This window comes from Erythranthe guttata, chromosome 8 (assembly GCF_056151865.1).
Source record: "Erythranthe guttata isolate IM_541 chromosome 8, IM_541, whole genome shotgun sequence".
NCBI lineage: Eukaryota > Viridiplantae > Streptophyta > Magnoliopsida > Lamiales > Phrymaceae > Erythranthe > Erythranthe guttata.
The window spans coordinates 1,098,639-1,124,344 of NC_142540.1; the positions used below are offsets into that span (position 1 = coordinate 1,098,639).

General features: G+C 36.7%; 5 protein-coding genes across 6 annotated transcripts; 3 read left to right on the forward strand and 2 right to left on the reverse strand.

The window, feature by feature from the left end:
• The first annotated feature begins 5,273 nt into the window (after positions 1–5,273).
• LOC105961671 (tubulin alpha chain) lies at positions 5,274–8,213 on the forward strand. Its single transcript, XM_088821497.1, has 3 exons — positions 5,274–6,179; positions 6,665–7,270; positions 7,355–8,213. Exons 1-3 carry the CDS (start codon positions 6,087–6,089, stop codon positions 8,006–8,008), a joined length of 1,353 nt encoding a protein of 450 aa, XP_088677623.1. The 5' UTR covers positions 5,274–6,086; the 3' UTR covers positions 8,009–8,213.
• A 1,224-nt stretch (positions 8,214–9,437) lies between these two features.
• LOC105961642 (transcription factor bHLH47) lies at positions 9,438–11,430 on the forward strand. Its single transcript, XM_012985878.2, has 4 exons — positions 9,438–10,132; positions 10,487–10,611; positions 10,691–10,818; positions 10,927–11,430. Exons 1-4 carry the CDS (start codon positions 10,092–10,094, stop codon positions 11,341–11,343), a joined length of 711 nt encoding a protein of 236 aa, XP_012841332.2. The 5' UTR covers positions 9,438–10,091; the 3' UTR covers positions 11,344–11,430.
• A 589-nt stretch (positions 11,431–12,019) lies between these two features.
• On the forward strand, positions 12,020–19,557 carry LOC105961670 (thyroid adenoma-associated-like protein). The gene is made up of 4 exons (XM_012985910.2): positions 12,020–15,516; positions 15,685–15,938; positions 16,337–16,867; positions 16,963–19,557. The coding sequence occupies exons 1-4, from the start codon at positions 12,178–12,180 to the stop codon at positions 19,343–19,345; spliced, it is 6,507 nt and encodes a 2,168-aa protein (XP_012841364.2). The 5' UTR covers positions 12,020–12,177; the 3' UTR covers positions 19,346–19,557.
• Positions 19,558–20,047: 490 nt separating this feature from the next.
• On the reverse strand, positions 20,048–25,251 carry LOC105961668 (NAP1-related protein 2-like). Of its 2 annotated transcripts, XM_088821499.1 has the most exons (14): positions 24,753–25,251; positions 23,850–23,972; positions 23,690–23,740; positions 23,533–23,604; positions 23,324–23,434; positions 23,152–23,219; positions 22,991–23,048; positions 22,766–22,813; positions 21,914–22,670; positions 21,678–21,780; positions 20,745–20,867; positions 20,587–20,637; positions 20,429–20,500; positions 20,048–20,328 (listed from the first exon to the last, which is right to left on the reverse strand). In XM_088821499.1, exons 1-9 carry the CDS (start codon positions 24,876–24,878, stop codon positions 22,629–22,631), a joined length of 699 nt encoding a protein of 232 aa, XP_088677625.1. In that variant the 5' UTR covers positions 24,879–25,251; the 3' UTR covers positions 20,048–20,328; positions 20,429–20,500; positions 20,587–20,637; positions 20,745–20,867; positions 21,678–21,780; positions 21,914–22,628. The 2 variants fall into 2 exon arrangements, with proteins under 2 accessions (XP_088677625.1, XP_088677624.1); XM_088821498.1 differs by having other exon boundaries at positions 21,678–22,670.
• LOC148768269 (NAP1-related protein 2-like) lies at positions 20,143–21,794 on the reverse strand. The gene is made up of 4 exons (XM_088822608.1): positions 21,678–21,794; positions 20,745–20,867; positions 20,587–20,637; positions 20,143–20,328 (listed from the first exon to the last, which is right to left on the reverse strand). Exons 1-4 carry the CDS (start codon positions 21,792–21,794, stop codon positions 20,143–20,145), a joined length of 477 nt encoding a protein of 158 aa, XP_088678734.1.
• Positions 25,252–25,706: the final 455 nt, after the last annotated feature.

The window sequence follows — 25,706 nt, forward strand, 5'->3', positions numbered from 1 at the left end:
CATTAAAAAGAATAGGAGAAGATGAGGAAATAGTGATTTTACTAAAGAGGGGTAGATGAATTATTAGTTGGGGGATGGGTGAAAACAGAAAGAACCCTAATTTTAATTTTGACTGACTGTAAGGAACTTTTGTTATGTGTTACTATAGTAGATAAAGAAACAAAATAAATAGCATGGAAGAGCATCCCCATAAGGATGAATTATAGTATTAATTCCTATTTGGAAAAAAATAAATAATAAATAAAATAAAGAAAAGCTAAACTCCAAGTAGAACCACTATACCAAAGAATCGCATTGAAATAAGCAACCTCACTAGTTATATATATCTTGCTTTTCATATAGCTATGCTACATATATTTTATTACTCGTTTTATGTCACAAGCTGATTTAGCCCAAATGGTTCAATTGGATTATAATGGGCTTGAATTAAAGAAAACCTACATAAGAAATCCACATGCTCCAAGGAGACCAGCAAAAAAGAAGTATTGGGAAATGTTTTTTGCGTTGTCAGCACTCTAACGGTCAAGTCATTTGGAATTGTGAATTTATACTGTATGAGTATATCGAAAGTAAGTTTGTATGTCGGAATACCAGAGACAAACTTCCCTTATACATTCTTCCCCTAATCTATCTATGGTCAGATCACACATGGGAGTGACGTGATTACTTCAGGTTGTGTTTGTCCGATGCATGCATGCGATATGTTTTGTTTGTTGCGAGTTGTGCCTAGTTCAATAGGGAAAACCTGTACGAGTGATCTTTCTTTTCGAGATGTAGATGAACATTCCCTCATTCTATGTCATGTTGTAAGCTCACCGCATTTTTTTGTCATTGTGTCGAATATAGTCACAGCCACTACATATGGTTACCCTACATAGAACCCGTAAAAAATATGAGAGTGAGTCCGAACTTTATTTATAAAATAAAATTCTTATTACATGAACCTGTAGATCAATCGAGCCCATTCACAAATGAACTCATATTAGCTTAAAATCAAGTGTTGGAAAAAGAATTGTTAGACCTATCTTGGGGGTCAATTTTGTAATTCACTAAATATAAGAAAACTAGAAAAAAAAAAAAGAACCTAGAACAAAAATCTAATATAAGATTTCTACTTCATGTTATTTTTAGTGTGGACTTAAAATATAAAATTTAATATCTTATTATTATTATATTTTTTGAGTAAAATATAAAATTTAATATTTTATATTATTATTATCATTATTATATATATTATAATATGATAAAATATATATATCATGCACAATATGTGAGCCCAGTTCCGTTATGGGCTACAGAGAAAAGCTGGTGAAAGATAAATGCGATTTTGGACTTTATATTTTTTTCATTTTCAAATGGGTCCTCGTATTTATTGCATCCAATATTAATTACATATTTTATTTTCCGTACAAAATCAGGTCATACTCGTAATTTCAATCAAAAGCTAAACTTAGGTTAAGGCTATACTATATTATTATTCCATCTCCTTTTAAGATTTATAATTATTTTGAGGAAATATATTGATAATTAAAAATATTATATGTCGTCATTTCAACTTTACTAATGCGGTTTTGACTCCAGAATTGATTTAACCGTTTTTTACTTCGGACTTGATTTGGAGTATTCATGTGGTCATTGTACAAATAAAAAAACATTATATTATATAAGGAAAAAAAATTCAAAAAAAAAAAAAGTGGAGATAATTATATGAATTTTAGAATCGAATAATGACAATATAAATACTCCAAAAATGTTTGCTAATATCCATTATATTATAGTCCAGCAGTAAAATTACAGTAAATAATTTACTCAACAAAATTTAATTAGTTAAAAACCTGAAAATAAATGATGCATATATCACATTCGTTGATTACGATATCTCATGTAAGAGAGGGCCTTTCGTTTTCTCAATAATTTTCCGACCAACAGTTTTCTCTGTTGACAGTTTTTCGGATTGATCGAATATGCCAAATCAGATCATGTTAGAGGTGAAAAATAATTAAAACTAAAATAAAATGGAAAAAAAGAGCAAATAATAATGAATTAATTATGCCATGCAGAAATTAGTGCATGAAAAGAACTTGGCATGTTTGGATTAGGTGAGCTGCAAATATCATACCAAACATTTTTCTCTCACTTCCACAATCTCTTTAATCCACCTATATATATCTTCTTTATATCTATGTTTGTGTGTGTGTCTATATATGTGTGTAATTAACATGTATGTATATATATTGAGAGAGAGAGAGAGAGAGAGAGAGAGAGAGAGAGAGAGAGAGAGAGAGAGAGAGAGAGAGAGAGAGAGAGAGAGATAGAGAGAGAGAACAATACATGTGCTTAAAGGAGAATTAAAGAGAAACTTTGGTTAGGCCCCTTAGCTAGGCTATGTCAAATCATGGTTGCAATTGCTTTATTTCTTCATCAATTTCATCACCACTTGTGAAGAATTCTTAATCCACTTATTCCTCCTTTGATAATTCTTAATCTGCAATGTTAAACCTCGTTTCAACTTTACTAATACAATTTTGACGTTGAAGTTGTAGTCCTTTGAATTAATTTTCTAATTCAAATTGAATCCATTGGATTTGGATATCGAGTGACGACGAAATTATGCATGAATGAGTTATATTTTGAATATTAGATAACTCGATCAAAACATCTAAATTTTGGGCAGTGTTCATTGATCCATGCATATATTTATCACCATATATGCATGCATCCAATCTTAGTGGTTTAAGTTAGATTAAAAGAATCAACTCAAAGAATTACGAACTTATTATTTTGAGTTTTATCGAATTCACAATCGATAATGGTCAAAATCAAATTTAAATTTATTCCACATTTAGACCACTCAAAACATTCATCACCAAAATAATAATACAACTAATTTCTTAATTTCTGCTCCAATGTGTGGGTATTTGTGTCCAGCTCTTGACCAGCATTGCATGGCCGGCCACATTTTCAGACCAATTAATTATACGTTAATTAACCTAATTAGATTCTCAATTAGATTCTCGATACGAAAGAGGTACATAATTTAGATATTATGGCCTGACAAAAGTGCCCAAATTAAAGAAAATATTCGAAGAAAATGAAAAAAAAGGAATTAATAGCATGGTCCAAATTCTTTTTAACCTAGAGGCCATAGGGTAATATATAGGCTAGCATCTTCTCTTGTGAATTAAATTAATAATAATCTTTACTTAAAGTCTAATACCATGCATAATCACAAATTACTATATGATTATGGCAGATGTTTCCGGTAGTTAATTATACTCATCAGATTATCATCACAGTACTAGCTAGTATCAATTAATTAGTATAAATTATCAAACTGATCAAATACTAATTTAATCTCCTCTTAACTCAAATTTTAGTGATTTGGTATCCTAGGTTATGTTAAAACTTAAATTGCAACAAAATAAAATAAGAAATATAAATATGTTATTTTTATTTTTGAAAGGGTCAAAAAATAATTCATCATTCAGACTCAAAAATGAGGGAGGGCAGCCAGTTTTAGAGCTGTGAGTGACATCTAATTAATAATTAATCACATTAGGACATGATTATAAATGATTTAAAGACAAACGCTAATTAAATTACGTTGTAAAGTCATGTAATTAAGTCTCAAACAAGACCCTATTGTCTGCTAATCCCTTGACAGCAGATTAACTTAATTGTTTCCCTCCTGGCTTCCCGTGGTCTACAACTCGGGCTTCTCATAAACAATTTTTTTTCTTAACATTTTATGCTTAAGAAAATTTATAACAAAATTAAATAAAATGAAGTAGCTTTTTTTTTTTTTTGGTTGGAATTGCAGCCGCTTTAAGGAACACCAGATCAGCCATTGTCAAACTACTTTGGCTTAATTTATAATTTTTTTTAATTAATTCTTTATGTTAAATTTCATATATAGCCATGTGCTTAGCTCAATGAAGCTTCGTCCAAGATTCTTAATTAATTACTACACAAAAATTAGGTTGGTTATGAGCTGCTGCTGTTTCATGGTAATTATGTTTTATTTTAATTGTACTTAAGGTTATTACACGTTCTGTATATATTAATTTCAGTACTAAAAGTAGAAATTGTAGCATGCAAGCATAGCTAATGGACAAAGCCCATAAACAAGTACAATTTCTCAACACTAACCTATAAGTATAAAAGCTTAAAAAGCTCCAGAGAAGCAAACAGGTGTTTAAAGATTAATAAATATTTAAGATTAGTTGATTAATTAATTAATTAGCATTTTTGGATTTATAGCTGGCATGCCTACCCTGCTATAATTATATCCAACACGTACACTTATATAACATAATTAAACAAATTGAATTTGGTTTTTCTTTTTAATTTTTTTTAATTTTTTATATTTATATAATTATATAGAGGATTATTTACTCTTAAAGTTGGGATCACATTATTGCTCGGCGTGCACCCCCTTCCTTTTGGCACTTGCTCATGATGCATCATTTTAATGAATTAGTTTCGAATTTAATTATAATTTAATTTTGCATCTACGATATTGAAGGTAATAGAAAAAAATTGTAAATTCATTGTTTAAATGTTATAAATCTTTTTTATGCTTTATTTTTGTTCACATGGTTTTCTTTTTTCCTGACCATATACGATTAATTGGGTTAGATGGACGTTTAATTTGGTTAAAAAACATTGTCTACTCTCAACAGTTAGTCAAGTGAAACTCGAGTTCTTGTATTAAAAAAAAAAGTCGCATTTTTTTAAATGTTATCATTTTTTTTTTTAATTTGATATCAATCTAACATAATCATGAAAAGCATGAATACTGTTGCAATTGGTACCCTGAAATGATAGTGATTATATATAGATATGATATATATATATATATATATATATATATATATATATATATATATATATATATATATATATATATATATATATATATATATATATATATATATATATATATGTGTTTTTGGTGAAGTGAATTAATTGAATGGACATTGAGTAGTAGTAATTGGAGTGAACTTTGTGATCCCATCTCCATTGAATAGACTTCTTCTTGACCCTTCACCAAACACACTCATTCATTTCTTGTTGCTCCACAATCTCTTTTGCCTTTCTTTTTGTGACCCCCATTTTTTTTATATATATAAAAGGTTGAATACTTAAAAGTTGGCAAAACTTTTACAAAAGTTGCATTTTTATGCAAATCCCAAAAGATATATATGTTTCATTGTTGGCATTGCTTTATTTCCAAATAATTCTCTATGAAAACAAGAATGTCATAGTGATGCCATTGATATTGCAAAATGTTACACATTTCCTGAAAACTCGACTGATCTTTAATCGGGTCGTCGACTTGATTTTTCTTACTCATATGATAATTTTTTTCTTCTCTATAATAGAACTCGAGTTGTTTCAAAGCTTATTGAGCGAAAAAAAATATGTTCAAGACTGATTAATTATTTTAAACGAATTGAGCTAGAGCGAGGCGCTAACAATCGATCTCAAATCGAGTATAGACTAGCCATAAGTTCTTGAGTGTTGGCCCAAAACAATCCGTTTATTGCCCATTCCACTCTCTATAAATATAGTATTTTAGTGTAGTACTAATGAGCCCATTTCAATTAATTGTATTACTAATCAGCCCAATTACTGTTGATTTGGGCCTTCTCTTACTTACCGATATCCATGACCCGTTTAAGACTGCTCCGGATCGTGGAAACGGGTATCCCTCCAGCACCAAAAAATTTCAAATTTCAAATTAAATCCCAGTATCCCACGTGGCCACGTCCGACAAAAACGGAAAATTATAAAAATAAAAATCGGAGCGGCAACGGTCAGTAATTAATTAGTATCCAGGCGTGAAAAAAAAAAAAAAAAATTCAAAATTCAAAAAAAATATCAACCCTAGAGTGTAAAATTGAAGTTACACCCTCGTTTTACTACCAGCCTCAGATATATATATAACCCCCGTTTCATCACAAGTTCCAATCTACCATATTCCCCCCAGAGAACGTCTTTGTATACGCTCCTGGTTATTTCTCTGTTCTTATTCAGATCCAAATCTCCTTTACGAAGTTTAATCTTCCAAACCAAAAGCGAAAATGAGGGAATGCATTTCAATCCACATTGGACAGGCCGGAATTCAGGTCGGCAACGCTTGCTGGGAGCTCTACTGCCTTGAACACGGCATTCAGGTTCGCCTCGATCTATTTTTTACTTTTTCCGATTCGTAACTAAGATTCTCAGATTTGTTTATTTTCTGTGTTAATTATGCTAGATCTATGAAGTTTTTTTGTTTAATAGTCAGATCTAGCTGTTTAAACCTACTTCCAGCATTATTTTGTTGCGAATGAGCGATTTTTTGTTGGATGTGTGTATTGATAGAGATTTGCATTATGCAGATCTGAATTTCTGTTCGTATCTGACGAAATGTATCAGATATGTAATTTGTTCGGAAATATATGAAGTTTTTTTGTTTAATAATCAGATCTAGTTGTTTAAACCTACTTTCAGTATTATTTGGTTGCGAATGAGCGATTGTTTTGTTGGATGTGTGAATATGATAGAGCTTTGCATTATATAGATCTGAATTTCTGTTCGCATCTTTCGAAATTTATCAGATATGTAATTTGTTCGGAAATATTGATGATTCTTTCCTTTGTGATTTGAAATGTTACAGCCTGATGGACAAATGCCCGGAGATACCACCGTCGGTGGCGGTGATGACGCCTTCAACACATTCTTCAGTGAAACTGGCGCTGGAAAGCATGTTCCTCGCGCGGTGTTCGTAGATCTGGAGCCAACTGTGATTGACGAGGTCCGCACCGGCACATACCGCCAGCTGTTCCACCCAGAACAGCTCATCAGCGGAAAGGAGGATGCCGCCAACAACTTTGCCAGAGGTCATTACACCATCGGCAAAGAAATCGTGGATCTGTGCCTTGACAGGATCCGTAAGCTCGCGGACAACTGTACCGGACTTCAGGGCTTCCTCGTTTTCCATGCTGTGGGCGGTGGTACTGGATCTGGTCTCGGATCTCTTCTTCTCGAGAGGCTCTCTGTTGACTACGGTAAAAAATCAAAGTTGGGTTTCACCATTTACCCTTCCCCCCAGGTTTCCACTGCTGTTGTGGAGCCTTACAACTCTGTGCTCTCCACTCATTCTCTGTTGGAGCACACCGATGTTGCTATACTCCTCGACAATGAGGCTATCTACGACATCTGCCGTAAATCCCTCGATATTGAAAGACCCACGTACACAAATCTGAACAGGCTGATTTCTCAGGTAAATTTCTGTAGATCTATAGACATACATCAAGGTTTAGTGACTATTACATGTTTGACTAATGGTGTTCGATGAAATGTGCAGGTGATTTCTTCCCTGACCGCATCTCTGAGATTCGACGGTGCATTGAACGTTGACGTGAACGAGTTCCAAACAAATCTCGTACCATACCCAAGAATCCACTTCATGCTTTCCTCGTATGCCCCAGTCATCTCTGCCGAGAAGGCCTACCATGAGCAGCTCTCTGTCTCGGAAATCACCAACACTGCATTCGAGCCATCTTCCATGATGGTCAAGTGTGACCCACGCCATGGCAAGTACATGGCCTGCTGTTTGATGTACAGGGGCGACGTGGTCCCTAAAGACGTGAACGCAGCTGTAGCCACTATCAAGACCAAGAGGACAATCCAGTTTGTCGACTGGTGCCCGACCGGCTTCAAGTGCGGAATCAACTACCAGCCGCCAACTGTGGTTCCTGGCGGCGATCTTGCTAAGGTGCAGAGGGCTGTTTGTATGATCTCGAACTCGACGAGTGTGGCTGAGGTGTTCTCGAGGATTGACCATAAGTTTGACCTGATGTATGCTAAGAGGGCTTTCGTGCATTGGTACGTGGGTGAGGGTATGGAGGAAGGGGAGTTCTCCGAGGCTAGGGAGGACTTGGCTGCTCTGGAGAAGGACTACGAGGAAGTTGGAGCTGAATCTGCTGAAGGTGATGATGATGAGAACGAGGAGTATTAGGGTTTGTTTTAAGATGAGGTTATGAAACCTTTTAATCGTGGCAACCAATGAACTCATTGGTTGATTGTTTGTCGTCAAAACATCTTTCTATTTTTCTTATGTTTCTGTTGAACTGGTTTCTGGTGTTTTTGAACTTTTCGAAATTTGCATGTAATTTTCTGCTATCTGTTTGTGTGTTTAATGGGGATTATTGGTATCTTATTTTTCAGTGTCTGTTGTTGTTTATGACTCAATCATGGATCAATGTTTCTGCTAATCTTTACATGGTATATTTATATGTTGAATTATTTATTGTTTCTCATGATATAACTATAGAGTACATTAAATGAAGAAAAATCCTAGTATAATACTTTGCTATGTAGGGTAGAACAGGTAGTTTTATTACAGGATATGTAGTTGAACTGTGATGTCAACCCCACCAGAACACTGCCTCGTCTTTGAAATTTGATTTTATTATCATTTGCTTGTTAATACATAAATACAGAGTTATTAGTCGTTGACCTCAGTGAGCAGTGTTGCAGCTAAGAGGGGAAGCCTGCCTGGAAAAAACCATGAAATGGGCAACATCTAATTTGTGTTTGAGCCTTAAATTCCCCTCCCAATTGTCTTCTTCTCCGATATGTGAGTCCTCTGCTCTGATTCTCAATATCTGATTATGTGCATGCACCTCGTCGTAGCTCCTTCCTTTCCTTTTCTCCGGCGCCACCACCTCTGGCGGCGGTGACAAAACCTCCGCCTCCTTCAACCGCAAATAACTCTCTTCATCCATCTCTAACACTACTCTCCTTGAATTTCTCATGGGATTTTCCGGCAAGGAATACAGTATTTCAAGAAGGAGAAGTCAAGCAAAATTGCATGTTAAATGCGTGTAGGTGTAGGTGTGATATATATATATATATATATATATATAGGTTGGCCGGCTAAGGTTGAAGATGAGTTGCGGTTACGAAGAGAAGAAGGACGTGTGCTTAGGGACACGTGTATGTTGACCGATATATGACATGTGGTGCTTTTTGAGGACTCCGATGAAATGTTGAATCTGACGTGGGGGGACCACACTCCAAATTATACAGTCGCCGTTTGTGTTTGGTGGCTCTACGACACGTCAACTTTACGGTATCGGTGTGCTAATCCTCACGCCAATTCTCATCGGTTTCCAATTATTTATTTATTTATTTATTTTCTCCATATTTCTTGTTCACAAATCCTAAATTGTTTAGAAAATACTATTCAAACACGTAATTAAACAATACATGAAATTAGCAGTTAATTAATTTCACACTGTAACTAAAATTAGGTACACACTCGTGAGTTTTAGACCACACATTTTACTAGTTTGAACACGTCGTCGGCGTGCCACGTCACATTCATGCGGTGATTAGGAAGTTGATTAATGATTATAAATTGTTAATGCGCGGTGACTCCGTTTGTGAATCATTAATTTGTTCAACTTTCACATGGGATTTGTAATAAACCAGATATGGATTTGTAATTTTTTTAGTAGTGGTGAGCACGTGACACAGACACGTGTTGTGTGGGCTTGGATCCGAAATTTAAAGCCCATTTCCAGGTGGACAATCATTTGTAATGGGCCGAATTCATTTCTGGTCCCCAATTAGGGGCTTTTCCGTAACTTTACTAGACACCAAATTATAAATAAAAAATTCGAGTAGCAATTTATTTTGACTAGTTTGACTCCGCCGTACACGTGTGTTCTCATTACTCGGACCAAACCAATCCACACGATGTCGTTTTCCTAGAAATCAAAATCAGACGTATTCACCCTCCACCAGTGATTAAATTCACGACGTACAGCAACTTTCCAAGGTCATAAAAGTAATTTAATATATTCAACCCCGTGACGCGCTCACGCGATACCCGTTCGAGGCGGACGCACGCCACACGCCCACGCGTGTCACTCAAACCCCATACTCGCCCCCCTTCTTCCTTCACACAAATTTCGTTTCATTCTGCAGAAATTTCAAGGCTTGTCCAAAAATTGCGTCTTTCTTCCCTTCTTTTTTTTAATTACTTGAAAAACTCACCATTTTCTGGTTTATTTTAATCAGCAAAGCTCTATAAAATGGCTTCCGAAACCGCTGATCCCGTAAATGTGTCTACGAGGTTTGTTTCTTGTCTCAATTACTTGTTTATAATTTCCATTTTGTCTGCTTCCTATGTTACTTTTGTTGTTTTGCTTGGCCGAATTGCAATTGTTTGTATTAGGATTATGGATTTGGGGGTTTTTATAATTGTCGCCTAATTGTTTGATAAAATTACAAATTGAAAAAATGATTTCTTGCTTAATTACCTTATATATAGTACAACGTATTTAATTTGATGTGTTAGAGCTAAGAATTTTCAATTTTGATTTAGTCTGGATGATTATTTTCTTGTCTGTGTTCTGTTATTGCTGCAAGAAAGATATATTGTGGTTGAGATTTGAGAAGACACTCATTAGTTTTTCTGATTCTGCAGAAAATGTCACAGTAGTAGTAAAAAGAATGCTGCAAAAATCCCCCGGAAAATTCATAAAGCCGAGAGGGAGAAGCTGAAACGTGACCGTATGAATGAATTATTTCTAGATCTGGGCCGAACACTCGGTATGCAATGCAATCTGTCTTTTCGATTTTTTTTTTATAAACAAACAAAATTCAATTTTGACTGTCGTAATTCATGCAGATCTAGATCATCCGAACAATGGCAAAGCTTCTATACTAAGAGAAACTGTTCGACTCCTTGGAGAATTGCTAACTCAGGTCGACAATTTGAAGAAGGAAAACACAACTCTTTTGTCCGAATCTAATTACGTAAGCTCCTTCAACGCATCTCTTTTATGTCAATTCTTTTAAGGTTGTCTTGGTGCCGAATGTACTGTTAATTGGCTTATAATTCGACTGTGATTATGAAATTGACAGGTCACGATAGAGAAGAACGAGCTTCTAGAGGAAACTCTAACCCTAGATGCTCAAATCAAGAATCTGCAGAGAGAAATCGAAGAGAGGGCTGATAACAATAATTGCTCAAACTTAGATGTTAATACTCAATCTCAGAGCAATGGTACAACACATGTACCAGTAGAAGAACATGTTTCGTTTCCTCTGGTTGTTCATGCGTCGGAATCAACTTCTGCTGTGGGTCCCGTTTTTGTGGTGCCATTACATCACGAATCCCAATTAGGTTTGCTCAATCCGTTTAATATTGAGGTTGATATGGATATGCCTAAGGTACATTCGAATGTGAGCAGGCCACGTGCGCGTTATCCTTCGTCTTATGATTCTTGGCCGTCTCATATTCTTACCACCAATCAGCCGAATTTGATTGAAGATGTTTGAGAAAATTATTTTGATTTAGGGACCTAAGTTAAATTTGTAACTACTTTATGCCTTTGGTGCGTTTTAATGTGGGTTAGTCATTGTTTATATTCGTTTACTTTTATTTGTGATGTTGGCAACGAGTTCCCTATTGATCGAAAAACTGTAAATGATTTGAGCTTCTTTGTAAGAATAGGAACACTAGATTGAACGAAACACATACATTAGAATCCCATACTCGTGAGATTTGAGTGAAAACCTGATCTTGATAGTTGATACGGTCTTGTAGATGCCGCTACACTTTGTGAAATGCATGACATTTGATTTACGAGTAATAACACACATATGAATATTGATGTGCGTAAAATGCAAATGAATTTACAGATGCGTATGGTATCATATAACAAGGTAAAGTTCATCGAGTATAACATAGAACAAAAAACTTTATAACCTAACATTTGATTATTAGAAAAACGAAGATGACTAGATGAAGGCAGAATAATTTAGTTCTAATTTCCGGGACCAAAGGGACCAAAAGTGAGATCAGGTTAAACACGAGGGACTAAAAGTGTAATTCTTCCACACTTGGATACCTAAAGGCTAAAAGTCGAAACTAAAGACCGTGGAGAAGGGTATATTTGTCAATCCGTAATTGACTTTTTTTTTTTAATATACAAAAATAACTACTGAACTGACATTTTGATTATTAAAAATAAAATAAAAATCTAAACCCTAAATAACTCGGGCGTATCTTTTCAGACAAAACCCCGAGCAAACGCCGTCCGCCGTCCGCCGTCCGACTCCGCCACCGGTTGGCTCCAAACCTAAACATTCGAACCTGCCTCAACTTAAGTTATGTCCTCTAAATGGCGTGCTTTACAGCACCGCCACCGTTACACTTACAGCGCCGTCGTATTCCCACCGCATTTCATTGAGGCATTGGAGCAAACACCTTCTGACTCCGCTTTCTTCCCTGAACTAAAGCGATTCATTTCCCTAAATTCCACATATGCTCAGATCGAACAAGTTACGAAACTAGCCGCAGCGTTTTCCAATTTGCTCTCCGACCGGAACTCCGATGAAAAGACAGTTTCTTGTGCCGTGAAGTTGTACTTGGAAATCCTTTTTCTGGAGAACTCGTTGCCTTTGCACAGGACGTTAGCTTCTGCTTTGGGCAAGTGCAAGAACTGTCAGAGTTTGATCGAGGCTTGTTTCCGGCGACTATGCGAAGAGTATGGTGGCGGGGAGAATGTGAGAAATGGGAGAAGATACTGTGTTTCGCGGGCAGCACTTTCGATGATGAGCACACCTAAATTAGGTTATTTAGTTCAAGTTGTGGAACAGTGTGCCATTTTGGTGGGGTTGGATGTGGTTTCTGGGTTGCATTCCGTTGTTAATGAAACAAAAGAATTGTCGAGGCCTTCTCCAATTGTTATGGAACAATGCCAGGAGGCACTTTCGTGTATGTACTACTTGCTTCAACGCTTCCCAGAAAAGTTTCGTAATGTAGGTGACGAAAATCATGGATCGAGCTTGAGTAATACGAGTGTTCTGGAGATGGCATTTACGAATATTTTGAGTATTTTGAAGTCTCAGGCATTTTCAAGGGACTGCTTTGTGGCAGCTGGTGTGAGTTTTTGTGCAGCCGTGCAGGTGTGTTTGAGTTCGGATGAGTTGGGTTCGTTTATCATGCGAGGTATTTTTCATCAGATTGATATTCAGGATGGTAAGATCGACCTTAAAGCTGTGGTAGGGAAAATTCCATACAAGGGAGATTTGGTTGCTGAAGTTTATCATTTTTCAGCAATAAGTAGACTTTGCTTGATAAGGGGAATACTGACAGCAGTTTCAAGAACTGTTCTTGACACTCATTATTTTGTGTCTAAGGATGATTTGGATGACTCTAAGGAATTTAGAAATGGTGGATATTCAGTCAGGACAATACTTTATGATGCAATTTTGCCCGAGTTGTGTGGCTACGCCGAAAATCCTAGTGATAGTCATTCTAATTTTCATGCATTAACTGTAATGCAAATATGTCTGCAGCAGATTAAAACATTGTTGCAAGTTGATACGGGGGGCTTCACAGATAACTATGATCCAATTCCTGAGGAGATGGGGTCAAGGATATTAAAGATTGTGTGGCAAAACTTGGAGGACCCTTTAAGTCAAACTGTTAAACAAGTTCATCTTATCTTTGACCTCTATTTAGATATCCAAGCAAGTCTTTATTGGGCGGAGGGTAGTGAAAAGATTAAGTTGTCCATGAGGAAGATTGCTTCTGATCTCCTTAGTTTGGGCCCACGTTGCAAGGGAAGGTATGCTCCTTTAGCCTCTCTTACGAGGCGGTTGGGGTCGAAGGCTATTCTAGACATGAATCCCGACTTGCTGGTTGAAACAACAAGGGCATACATTGATGATGACGTGTGCTGTGCTGCTACATCATTTCTTAAGTGTTTTCTCGAGTGTTTGAGAGATGAATACTGGACTAGCGATGGTGTTGACGGTGGATATGCAAAATATAGAGGTCATTGCTTGTTGCCAATTTTACGCGGACTTGCTTTTGGACTTGCAAAGCTCCGGTCAAACTTGAATACTTATGCATTGCCTGTTCTACTTGAGCTAGATGAAGATAGTATATTCTATATGCTTGCACTGATTGGCATTGAACGGATTGAGGGCCCTTTCTTTGCTTCTACTGAAATCAGTTTTACTGATTTGGCTCTTGGACTTGAACAGCAAAGTGCTGTTTTGGTATCAATACTCAAGGTTTCTCGTGTACTTGCTTTGATGGAAGGAGACATTGATTGGTACAAAAGTTCATCGGAATCCCCTGAAGGTGCAGTGCTCGATTTGGAACATAGTAATTTATTCTGTGTGGTTGGTATAAAAGGCGTTCAGGTTAAAGTCCCAGTCAAGTGGCTCATATTAGCGTTGACCCACATAGATGAGTCACTTCGCATGAATGCAGCAGAAACATTATTCTTAAATCCAAAAACAGCTAGTCTACCTTCTTCTTTAGAACTTAGCCTAATGAGAAGAGCAGTACCTTTGAACATGAGATGTTCTTCTACTGCTTTCCAGATGAAGTGGAACAGCTTGTTCAGAAAATTCTTTGCTCGGGTTCGAACAGCATTGGAGAGACAACTCAAGCTAGGATCATGGAAGCCTAATGAAGCTTGTTTATATAATGGAGCTGAAGAAACTTTAAAACAGAGGGCAGAGAATCTCTTTGATTTCGCAAAGTGGTTGAGCTGTTTGTTATTTTTTTCCTGCTACCCTTCTGCTCCATATGAGAGAAAGACAATGGCTATGGAGCTGATATTGATAATGCTGAATGTTTGGCCTGTGGCGTCAGCAAATGAGGAGGCATTTTGCTCGGATACAAATCTATACCCCTACAGTAAAAGTTTTACTTCGCCAGATTCAACTTTGCTGTTGGTTGGATCAATTGTCGATAGTTGGGATCGACTGAGAGAGAGTTCATTGCGTATTTTGCTCTATTTTCCGACTCCACTTCCTGGCCTTGGTAGCCCAGACTTGGTCCGTGAGGCAATTATATGGGCTAAAAAGCTAATCTGCAGTCCACGTGTACGAGAAAGTGATGCTGGAGCTCTGACACTGCGTCTTCTTTTTAGGAAGTATGTTTTGGAGCTAAGCTGGATTCTTAAACCTTCGTGTAATGTTGTTTCTTTATGTTCAGAATCCGAGATGCCAAATGGATCCTGGCAAAATTGCATGACCACCTCTCCTGTGGTGAGTTATGTGATGTCGCTTCTTGATTGGCTGCTTGCTGCTGTGAAAGATGCTGAGAAGAATCTCTCGGAAGCATGCAAGAATAGCTTTGTTCATGGTATCTTGCTCGCTCTTCGTTACACATTTGAGGAAATGGATTGGAATGCCGATGTGTTTCCACATAGCATGTCTGAAATGAAACATATATTACAGAGGCTCTTGGAGTTGGTCAGGCGAATAACTTCCGTGGCCCTGTGGGTAGTCTCGGCTGATGCATTGTACTTGCCTGATGACATGGAAGAAATGGTGGATGACGAGGCGTTTCCGATCGAGATTCTGGATGAGATTGATTTATCCGGCCCCAAATCAGAGGTTGAGGTTAAAAATACGAAAGTTGTGGAGGAGATTGCCCCGCCTGAACAGATTGTTATGGTTGGTTGTTGGCTTGCAATGAAAGAGGTATGCTTACCATTTGTAAAAGAATGTTACAAACTTACAATTCTATTGACTATTATTTACTCGGAAATTTTATGAAAATGAGAATGGTATTCTATTATCAAATCATTCTTAGAGAATGAAAAGACACTCTTGAGAAATTTCTAATAATGGTTTTCATTTCGTTTCCAGGTGAGCCTTCTTCTGGGAACAGTAATTAGGAAAGTTCCTTTACCTACTTCAGATGAAATGAGGAAAGCAGCCACTAACATTAGTGATGAATCAGATCTGGCATCTGATGTAATGCTTGATCTGCAACAACTCGAGACGATTGGCAACCATTTCTTAGAAGTACTTCTCAAAATGAAACACAATGGAGCAATTGATAAGACAAGAGCTGGGTTCACGGCTCTGTGCAACCGGCTGCTTTGTTCAAATGATCCAAGGTATTTCATGAAATTCTATTTGTCAATTCTTTGATCTTAGTATCCTTTTGTTTGTATTTGAACTGAAATTGTTTGATTATTTCTTGAAATCACAACAATGTGAATATGTGATGCTTAAGCATCCAAAGGATTTGTAGAACTTGGTACGCACGATTTTACTAATCTATGACTAATTCACCACGAAATCTTATTTAATACATGTCTACAAAAATGTTGGGCGACTTCTTGATAACTGAAGTAATCGTGTCTAGACAAGCTTTCGTGAATTGTTGCTGAATCCGACTATGTTTGTAACCTATCTATCTGCTTGTGAATTCAACATGAGAAATTTGAGAAAAAAATGGAGTTATTTTGACCCGAGTCCCGTATGCTGATACTGCTGCTTCATTTATGTTCAGGCTATGTAAATTGACAGAGTCTTGGATGGATCAACTAATGGAAAGAACTGTGGCCAAAGGACAAACAGTGGACGACCTGTTAAGAAGAAGTGCAGGTATACCTGCTGCATTTATTGCGTTTTTCCTCTCAGAGCCCGAGGGAACACCAAAAAGACTACTCCCAAAGGCACTATCCTGGCTAATAGATGTAGTGAAGGAGTCTTTAACCGATCAACCTAAAGCAATCATCTCCAATAGTGACAATAATGATGAGGTGTCAAAGTTTCGAGATGAAGGTGTTGTCCCCACTGTTCATGCTTTCAATGTTCTCAAGGCAGCTTTTAACGATACGAACCTAGCTACTGATACCTCAGGTTTTTGTGCTGATGCAATAGTAATCTCGATACGCTCTTTCTCTTCTCCATACTGGGAGATTCGCAACAGTGCTTGTCTTGCATATACTGCTCTGCTACGTCGCATGGTTGGGTTTCTTAATATACAGAAAAGAGAATCTGCCAGGCGAGCTCTAACTGGGCTTGAATTTTTCCACCGGTAAGTTTTTTGACACAATTTTTGTTTTTTGATTTCCTTTTGCTTCAAACTTAGCTGACATTTACGCACTCAATTTTATTTTCTTCTGACTCAAGGTACCCTACATTGCACTCTTTCTTATTAAACGAACTGAGAGTGGCTACTGAATTGCTTTTGGAAGGGTCGTCGGAACACTTAGGATCCAACCTAAAGAATGTTGTACATCCAAGCTTGTGCCCAATGCTGATACTTTTGTCTCGGCTTAAACCTTCTCCGATTTCAAGTGAAACTGGTGATTCTTTGGACCCTTTTCTTTTTATGCCGTTCATTCGAAGGTGTTCAGTCCAAAGCAATTTACGGATTCGCGTACTTGCATCAAGAGCTTTAACGGGTCTGGTAGCCAACGAGAAACTGCAGGTTGTCTTGCTCAATATTGCCTCGGAGTTACCGTGTGAGAAAAACGATATCACAACACCCGATTCATCGAGTACCTCGATTTCAACCAATAGGACCTCTTGTTCTTACAATTCAATTCATGGAATGTTATTACAGCTGAATGCTCTTATCGATACGAATTGCAGAAACCTGATCGATTCCTCTAAAAAGGATACTATTCTCAATGAATTGATTCAAATATTAGCAACACGCTCTTGGATTGGTAGACCGCAATATTGCCCATGCCCCATCCTTAATGGTTGCATTATAAAAGTTCTTGATAACATGCTCAGTATTGCAAGAACCTGCGAAGCAAGCACAAGTGCTCGTGTCATTTGGAATCTCCTCTGGGAATTATCCTCCGAATCCTTGGATTTAGAACCTACTGATTGCCTGTCGTATTTCGATCCAACTATTCAAGAACTTCGCAAGCAAGCGGCTACTTCCTACTTCAATTGTGTTTTCCCGACATTTAAAGAAGCAACCGAGGATGAACTTCAGATGAGAAGAATTTTGTCTTCACCTGCTACTAGTTCATTAAGAGTAGTTGGACAAGTGGAAGTTGCCTTTACTAAATTTCAGGAAAGGCTGATCCGATCCATGTCAGATGCATCGTACGAAGTACGCATCGCTACTCTAAAGTGGCTTCTTTTATTCCTCAAGAATAAGGAATCTTTGGGTGACAATGGTGAGGAACAGTTTCATTACGAGGCTATTAAAACGTGCTTGACTAATATCAATCTGCAAGAGACAATTCTAAAGCTTCTGGTTACAGAAAAACACCACAAGTGCATTCACTATCTTCTGAAAGTTTTCTACACATGGAACTCGCTCGAATTTCAAGAAGACAACCAGCCAAGTTCAGAAACAACATATGTTTGTAATATGGACCGCAACTCGGTATTCCAGTTATGGAACAAGTTGGTTTCTCTGTTTGAGATCACAAGGCACGCCAAGACTCGTCAAACACTCATCTGCTGCATGGGAGTATGTATCAAGCGAATTTCCATCTTATGCATGAGCTTTATTTCTTCTAAAGTGGAGAAGAAAGAAACTACTCCAAGTAAATTATTTTCCAATTTCTACGACGCGTTAACTTATTTCATGGATATGATCGAACAAAACAGCGATGCGTCAGAGCCTATAAATATGCGAAAGGCGGCTGCAGAATCAATGATAGCTTCTGCTCTGCTGGCTAATGCAGAGGCCCTCGGTTCTTTGGTTTCTAGCTCCACAAATTTGGATGAGAATCTATCTATTAAACTGTACGCTCGTAAAGTACTCGATCTATGGTTCATATGCGTGAAGCTTCTAGAAGATGAAGATGTTGGGCTCAGAAAAACACTCGCTTTAGATGTTCAAAAGTGTTTAAAAAAAGACTCCCCGTTTGCTATGGCTTCAAGCCAAGTAGAGAAAGTAATTGAACTATGTTTTGAGCATCTGACGGAAGTTTTTGGCCAGTGGCATGATTACTTGGACTGTCTTTGCAGTTGGGTTTCGAACATTGCAAACGGCGGAAGCTACTTTGTGTCTGGTGGAGACCTTGTCAGAAGAGTTTTCGATAAGGAGATTGATAATCATTACGAAGAGAGGCTGTTGATTTGTCAAATATGTTGTTTGCAATTAGAAGTTATTCCGAGTTCAAACAGCGGTGGGGCCAGGGGTATTTTGGTTAAATGGAGGACGAGGTTTTACGAAGAGTTGATAGGGTTTAGTCGGGAGTACATTGGGAAAAGGGGGAGCGTTGATTGGATTGGTGGTGTTGGGAATCACAAAGATGCTTTTTTGCCCGTGTACGCGAATTTAGTTGCGTTTTATGCACTTTCGAAGTGTGTGTTGAAAGAGGAACCCGAGAATAGTGGGGCCATGCTGTTGTCTGAAGTTGATGCGATTGGAGAGGCGATTAAGCCGTTTCTTGGTAATCCTTTGATCTACAATCTTTATTCGGTATTGGTTAAGTCACACGAGAAGTGTTTCGGCAGAAACGGAGATAATTTGGGTGGAAATTGGAGGCGGTGTGATTCTGATTGGGTTGAATTCAATCCTTACTTTCTACTTAGATGAATGACATGATCATTTATGTAACAATGTCATATAGTAGCTATTTTTGTATTGGTTTTTTTATGTGCTTTTATTTATGCTTCAGATATTAAACAATTTTATAGTTAGGTGAAGATTTAATAGTCTTTTATTTATCCTGTAACCTGATATTTTTTTCAAAAGTGTATGTCTGCAAATTACTTTTTTATTGTTCAATGGAAATGTTATATGTCATATATATTGAGAGCAATTTAATTACTGCTATAAAGAGAAAATCATTTTTCATTTTATTCACATTTAATATAAAATACATAATAAAATCAATATTGTGAATGTAATTTTCCGAAACTAAAATCATATTGGAAAACGAAATTTCACGTGTATTCCAGCTCCGATTTAGAGAAGAAAATTGACGTGTATGTGTGCTGTGTGCGTGTGCAGTGCAGAACCTGCAACAAAATATTAGTCGATATTTTTACCGAAACCTTGATAAGTAGACCGGGAGTACGCATGCATAGTCGATATTTGTGCAAAACTAAACACATATTATCACTAATTGAGATCTTATAAGATCACATAGTTGATATTTGTGCAAAACTAAACACAAATTATCACTAATAGAGATCTTATAAGATCACAAAATTATCACTAATAGAGATCTTATAAGATCACAATCTAATTGAGATCTTATAAGATCAAAAGTAAGAGTAATGCAACACCAAGAAATAATGAGCAGGCTAAGATATAAAACATGAAATATAAAACAATGTCAATACCAGACAATAAAACAGAAAGATTCAAACGAAATAGGTTTAAGAAGTCTAAAAGTTACTCTTTGTTCGATTTAAAAACATAATTCTAAAAAGTATCGAAAGAAACTTAGTCATCATCTTCGTCATCCCCCTCTTCCATCTTATAGTCGTACACGTTGTCTCCAGAGCATCATCCGTGTAGTCGACGGTCTTGCTTAATGTTTCATTTTCAAAATACGGGTTGATCTTGAAGTTCTGCAAACTCACAAAGATGACGAAAATATCACTCTCCAAACGACGAAGTGGGAAAACATAAATGTTTTGTCACGTAAAGAAAAGAAGGAATAAGACTTACGAACGTAATGCATTACCCCTTTTGTGGGTATTTAAGATCCTCCACGTGAAGACTATCCAAATAACGAAATATCTAGATAAATCAAAAGTAAAAGTAAACGAGATTTGTTTTTCATTAGGGCAACATTAATATTTAACGGGGATTATTTAGTGTGAAACCTGCTGGTCTTCCTGAGTGAGCGGCGTTCCGAGTGTAGGATGCTTCATGAACTGCAATAAACATAGATACCAATACGAGATTATCATTTATTCAGCTCGAATATGAATTAAGTATCACTTTTAAATTGCAATTAATGCGATGATTAATTATCACTCACAGCGGTCAGCCAAAAGTCTGGGTTCGAATTGATGACGAGACTTCTTCTATCATAGATGGGTACTTTTTTCCGGTCATATTTACGCTCCATTTCTTCTGTCTTCTTTACAAGTTTATCGGCCACCTGCATAATAGCATACGAAAATAAATCTTCAGCAACGTGTAAGAAATTTTTGCACTATGAAGTTACACGCGTGTAATAAATTCTATGTTTGGTTTACATTCTGGGAGAACGAATAACAGTCCACGTGAATCCATTTACGAGACCGTTATTAGTTATAACTGCAAACACGACACTACTTTGCCCCACGTGGCCCAACGATCAAATTTCCAAAATAAGAGAAACTAACAAAGTCGACCAAAACCACGTAAAGTCAAATCAGATCTATTTCACTAACTGCATTAACACAGATATAGAACACATATACATATACCTATTCCATCATAATCACGTAAACATTTTTTGTTCGATTAGTCATCTTTCTTGATATCAGTAACATGGCATTTGTTCTTTCCCAATGTTTTGTAGGTTTATTTCCAAGTAACGAACAGAAGAATGATTCTCGACAAGAAAACCCCCTCAGCCCTAAAATAAACTGCCCAAGCACAATTCAGGCAGATCTTTCTTTATTTATTTTTTTCTTCTTTTTTTTTTTTTTGAGAAGCAACTAAAACACAAATCCATCATTCAAAAGACATCAGTGTACATCAGAAAACGAAGAAAGAAAAATTCAGTACACAGATGACAGAACAAATCACTTATAAAGTAAAGCAAACACAGATGATCACGAAAAAAAAATAATAAATCGACCACCCATATAACAAAAATCATCCAAACCACAAAAACAAATAATGAAACATGAATTCGATCGAACACAAGCACCTAAAGAATTAAAAAAAAAAAAAAGGGCAAAGAAGTTTATAAACGGACAACCTTTTGAAGCTCATCTTGGAGTTCCCGGACCTTCTCCATGGCAACAGCCTTGAGTTGTTCAGCTTCCGCCGCCGCCTCAGCAGCCATTTTAGCTCTCTTGGCTCTGCATGACACCATTTTTTCTGAAACCTTGCGCCGACAATCTTAGAAATCCTAGTACACTGAAACCCTAGCGGCGACAGTCTACAAACCCTAGTACAGGAAGAAGGTGCCATTTTTTTCTCAGGTATATATACCAGTGCGTGTTTGTGTGTGTTCGGATGGCAAGTGTAGAGCAGCAGGGTGTTCAGAATGGCGACTGTTTGTGTGGACAGAGTGTCAGGAGTACAACGTTTGTAGCCAATGAGAGGGCAGCGTTCACGCAATTCCACGTCCACTGTCTGACATGTGGCCGGTGGAGGCGCCGTTGGGGGTTGGTAGTATCGGCGGAGTGCGCATGCATAGTCACCGGGAGTGCGCATGCATAGTCGATATTTGTGCAAAACTAAACACAAATTATCAGTAATTGAGATCATATAAGATCGCATAGTCGATATTTGTGCAAAACTAAACACAAATTATCAGTAATTGAGATCTTATAAGATCACATAGTCGATATTTGTGCAAAACTAAACACAAATTATCAGTAATTGAGATCTTATAAGATCGCATAGTCGATATTTGTGCAAAACTAAACACAAATTATCACTAATTGAGATCTTATAAGATCACATAGTCGATATTTGTGCAAAACTAAACACAAATTATCACTAATTGAGATCTTATAATATCACAAGTAAGGGTAATGCAACACCAAGAAATAATGAGGAAGCTAAGATAAAACATGAAATATAAAACAATGTCAATACCACACAGTAAAACAGAAAGATTCAAACGAAATAGGTTTAAGAAGTCTAAAAGTTACTCTTTCTTCGATTTAAAAACATAATTCTAAAGGGTATAGAAAGAAACTCAGTCATCATCTTCGTCATCCCCCACTCCATCTTCACCTTCCTAAATAACGAGATAGCAAGAGAGTTAGAAAAAACAATAATAAAATCATATTAGAGAGAGAGAGAGAAATAAACGAGAAATAGTAAAAGCGTTACATGGTTAAGAGGATTAACCCATAATTCCCCCTTGATCATATCACCGACCTGCAGTTAAGAAAGTCGACAATAATAAAGCATCGGTCAACCAAAAATAAACGTGGATATAGTAACATCAAACTAGCTAAATATTGCAATTCGTAATAAATTCCGTTCTTTTACTGCCGCATCAAACAATATCTGAAAAATATGATAACAACGTTAATGGACAAGAATTTTGTTTACCAAATCCTGATCAAACCCCATTGTGTCCTCCGCTGCATACCCAAACCATTTAAAAAAGCTGCATTCACAAAAAAAAAAAGAAAAAAAAAAAGCTCAATAGATTTTCCAAAAAATCTAGATTTATAAAGAATATTCAAAGACAGGTGGAAAAAAAGAAATACCTTGTAATAAATGGTAACAACCGCTTATCTCTTTCTTCCACCGGGACAGGAGTGACAGCAGAAGGGGCCTGGACATGTGACAATCACATTGATTTTACGAAATAATAATAATAAAAATAAACATGTAATTATTTTTAAATAGAATATATCCATTATTATTATTTATTACTACCTTGCCCTCCTTCCATCTTATAGTCGTACAAGTTGTCTCCAGACCTTCGTCAGTGTAGTCGACGGTTTTGCTTAATGTTTCATTTTCAAAATACGGGTTGATCTTGAAGTTCTGCAAACTCACAAAGATGACAAAAATATCACTCTCCAAACGACGAAGTGGGAAAACATAAATGTTTTGTCACGTAAAAAAAAACAAATAAGACTTACGAACGTAATGCAATACCCTTTTTGCGGGTATTGAAGGTCCTCCACATAAAGACTATCCAAGAATCGAAATATCTAGATAAATCAAATTTAAAAGTAATGAGATTTGTTTTTCATTAGGGCAACATTAATATTTAACGGGGATTATTTTGTGTCAAACCTGCTGGTCTTCCTGAGTGAGCAGCGTTCCGAGTGTAGGATGCTTCAAGAACTGCAATAAACATAGATACCAATACGAAATTATCATTTATTCAGCTCAAATATGAATTAAGTGTATCACTTTTAAATTCCGATTAATGCGATGATTAATCATCACTCACAGCGGTCAACCAAAATTCTGGAATCGAATTGATAACGTGACTTCTTCTATCATAGATGGGTACTTTTTTCTGGTCATATTTACGCTCCAGTTCTTCTTTCTTCTTTACAAGTTTATCGGTGACCTGCACAATAGCAATCTTCAGCAACGCACTTGGACTTACATTGTTTCTTATTACAATCGATCATCGAATAAAATTTTTGCACACGAAGTTACACACGTGTAAGAAATCTATGTTTGTTTTACATTCTGGGAAAACGAATAACGGTCCACGTGAATGCATTTATGAGACCGTTATTAGTTATAACTGAAAAGTGAAAACACGACACTACTTTGCCCACGTGGCAAACGCAAACCAAATTATCCATTTGAGGGACCTCTTTGACATATTCTCCCAACGATCAAATTTCCAAAATAAGAGAAACGAACAAATTCGACCAAAACCACGTAATGTTAAATCAGATCTATTTCACTAACTGCATTAACACAGATATAGAACACATATATACATGCCTATTCCATCATAATCTCGTAAACATTTTTTTGTTCGGTTAGTCATCTTTTTTGTAGCTTTATTTCCAAATAACGAACAAAAGAAAGATTCTCGACAAGAAAACCCCCTTAGCCCTAAAATAAGGCAGATCTTTTTTTTTTTTTGAGAAGCAACTGAAACACAAATCCATCATTCAAAAAACCAAGTAAGAAAAATTCAGTACACAGATGACAGAACAAATCATTTATAAAGTAAAGCAAACATAGATGATCACAAAAAAAAAAAAGAAAAAAAAAACACCATAAATCAACAATCATCCAAACCACAAAACCAATAATGAAACATGAATTCAATCAAACAGAAGCACCTAAAGAATAAAAAAAGGACAGAGAAGTTTATAAAAAGGACAACCTTTTGAAGCTCATCTTGAAGTTCCCGGACTTTCTCCATTGCAACAGCCTTGCGTTGTTCAGCTTCCGCCGCCGCCGCCGCCGCCTCCGCAGCCATTTTAGCTCTCTTGGCTCTGACTGACACCATTTTTTCTGAAACCTTGCGCCGACGATCTTAGAAATCCTAGTACACTGAAACCCTAGCGGCGACAGTCTACAAACCCTAGTGCAGGAGGAAGGTGCCATTTTTTCCTCCGGGTATATATACCAGTGCGTGTTTGTGTGTGTTCGGATTGGCAAGTGTAGAGCAGCAGGGTGTTCAGAATGGCGACTGTTTGTGTGGACAGAGTGTCAGGGGTACAACGTTTGTAGCCAATGAGAGGGCTGCGTTCACGCAATTCCACGTCCACTGTCAGACATGTGGCCGGTGGAGGCGCCGTTGGGTGTTGGTAGCATCGGCGGAGTGAAATCGTGAAATTCAACGGAGGTTATTTGATACGGATCTTTCCTTTTTCCGGATCGGGGCAACCCGGTTTAAGTTTAATACCTTTTTGCTGGATCCAGAAATTGGACCGATAACAGGCTAAATGTGGGTCCATATCTCTTGTGGGCTCCAAGCCCAGTATCCATATTATTTTATCCACTGGATTAATTTATCTTATTTCAAAATTAATTGTATATTAATTTTTAGTTGTTTGGAATTGATACAAAGATTAATTTTTGATTGTATAATAAATTTTTTTCCCAAAAATAAAATAGTATAATTGAAAATTAATATTGTAGAAGCCATTTAACAAAGATGTATATATAGGGACTTTTATGAATTTAAAATTCTAAAAAATAATAACTTTTGGACGTTAATTAAAATTTAAAATAATAAATTTCTCTAATGTGTTATGGTATGTTATTTTTTCTTTATAGTAACGTAACAGAAGGGCAATTTACTTATTTAGATATTTTATGTTTTATTTATTTA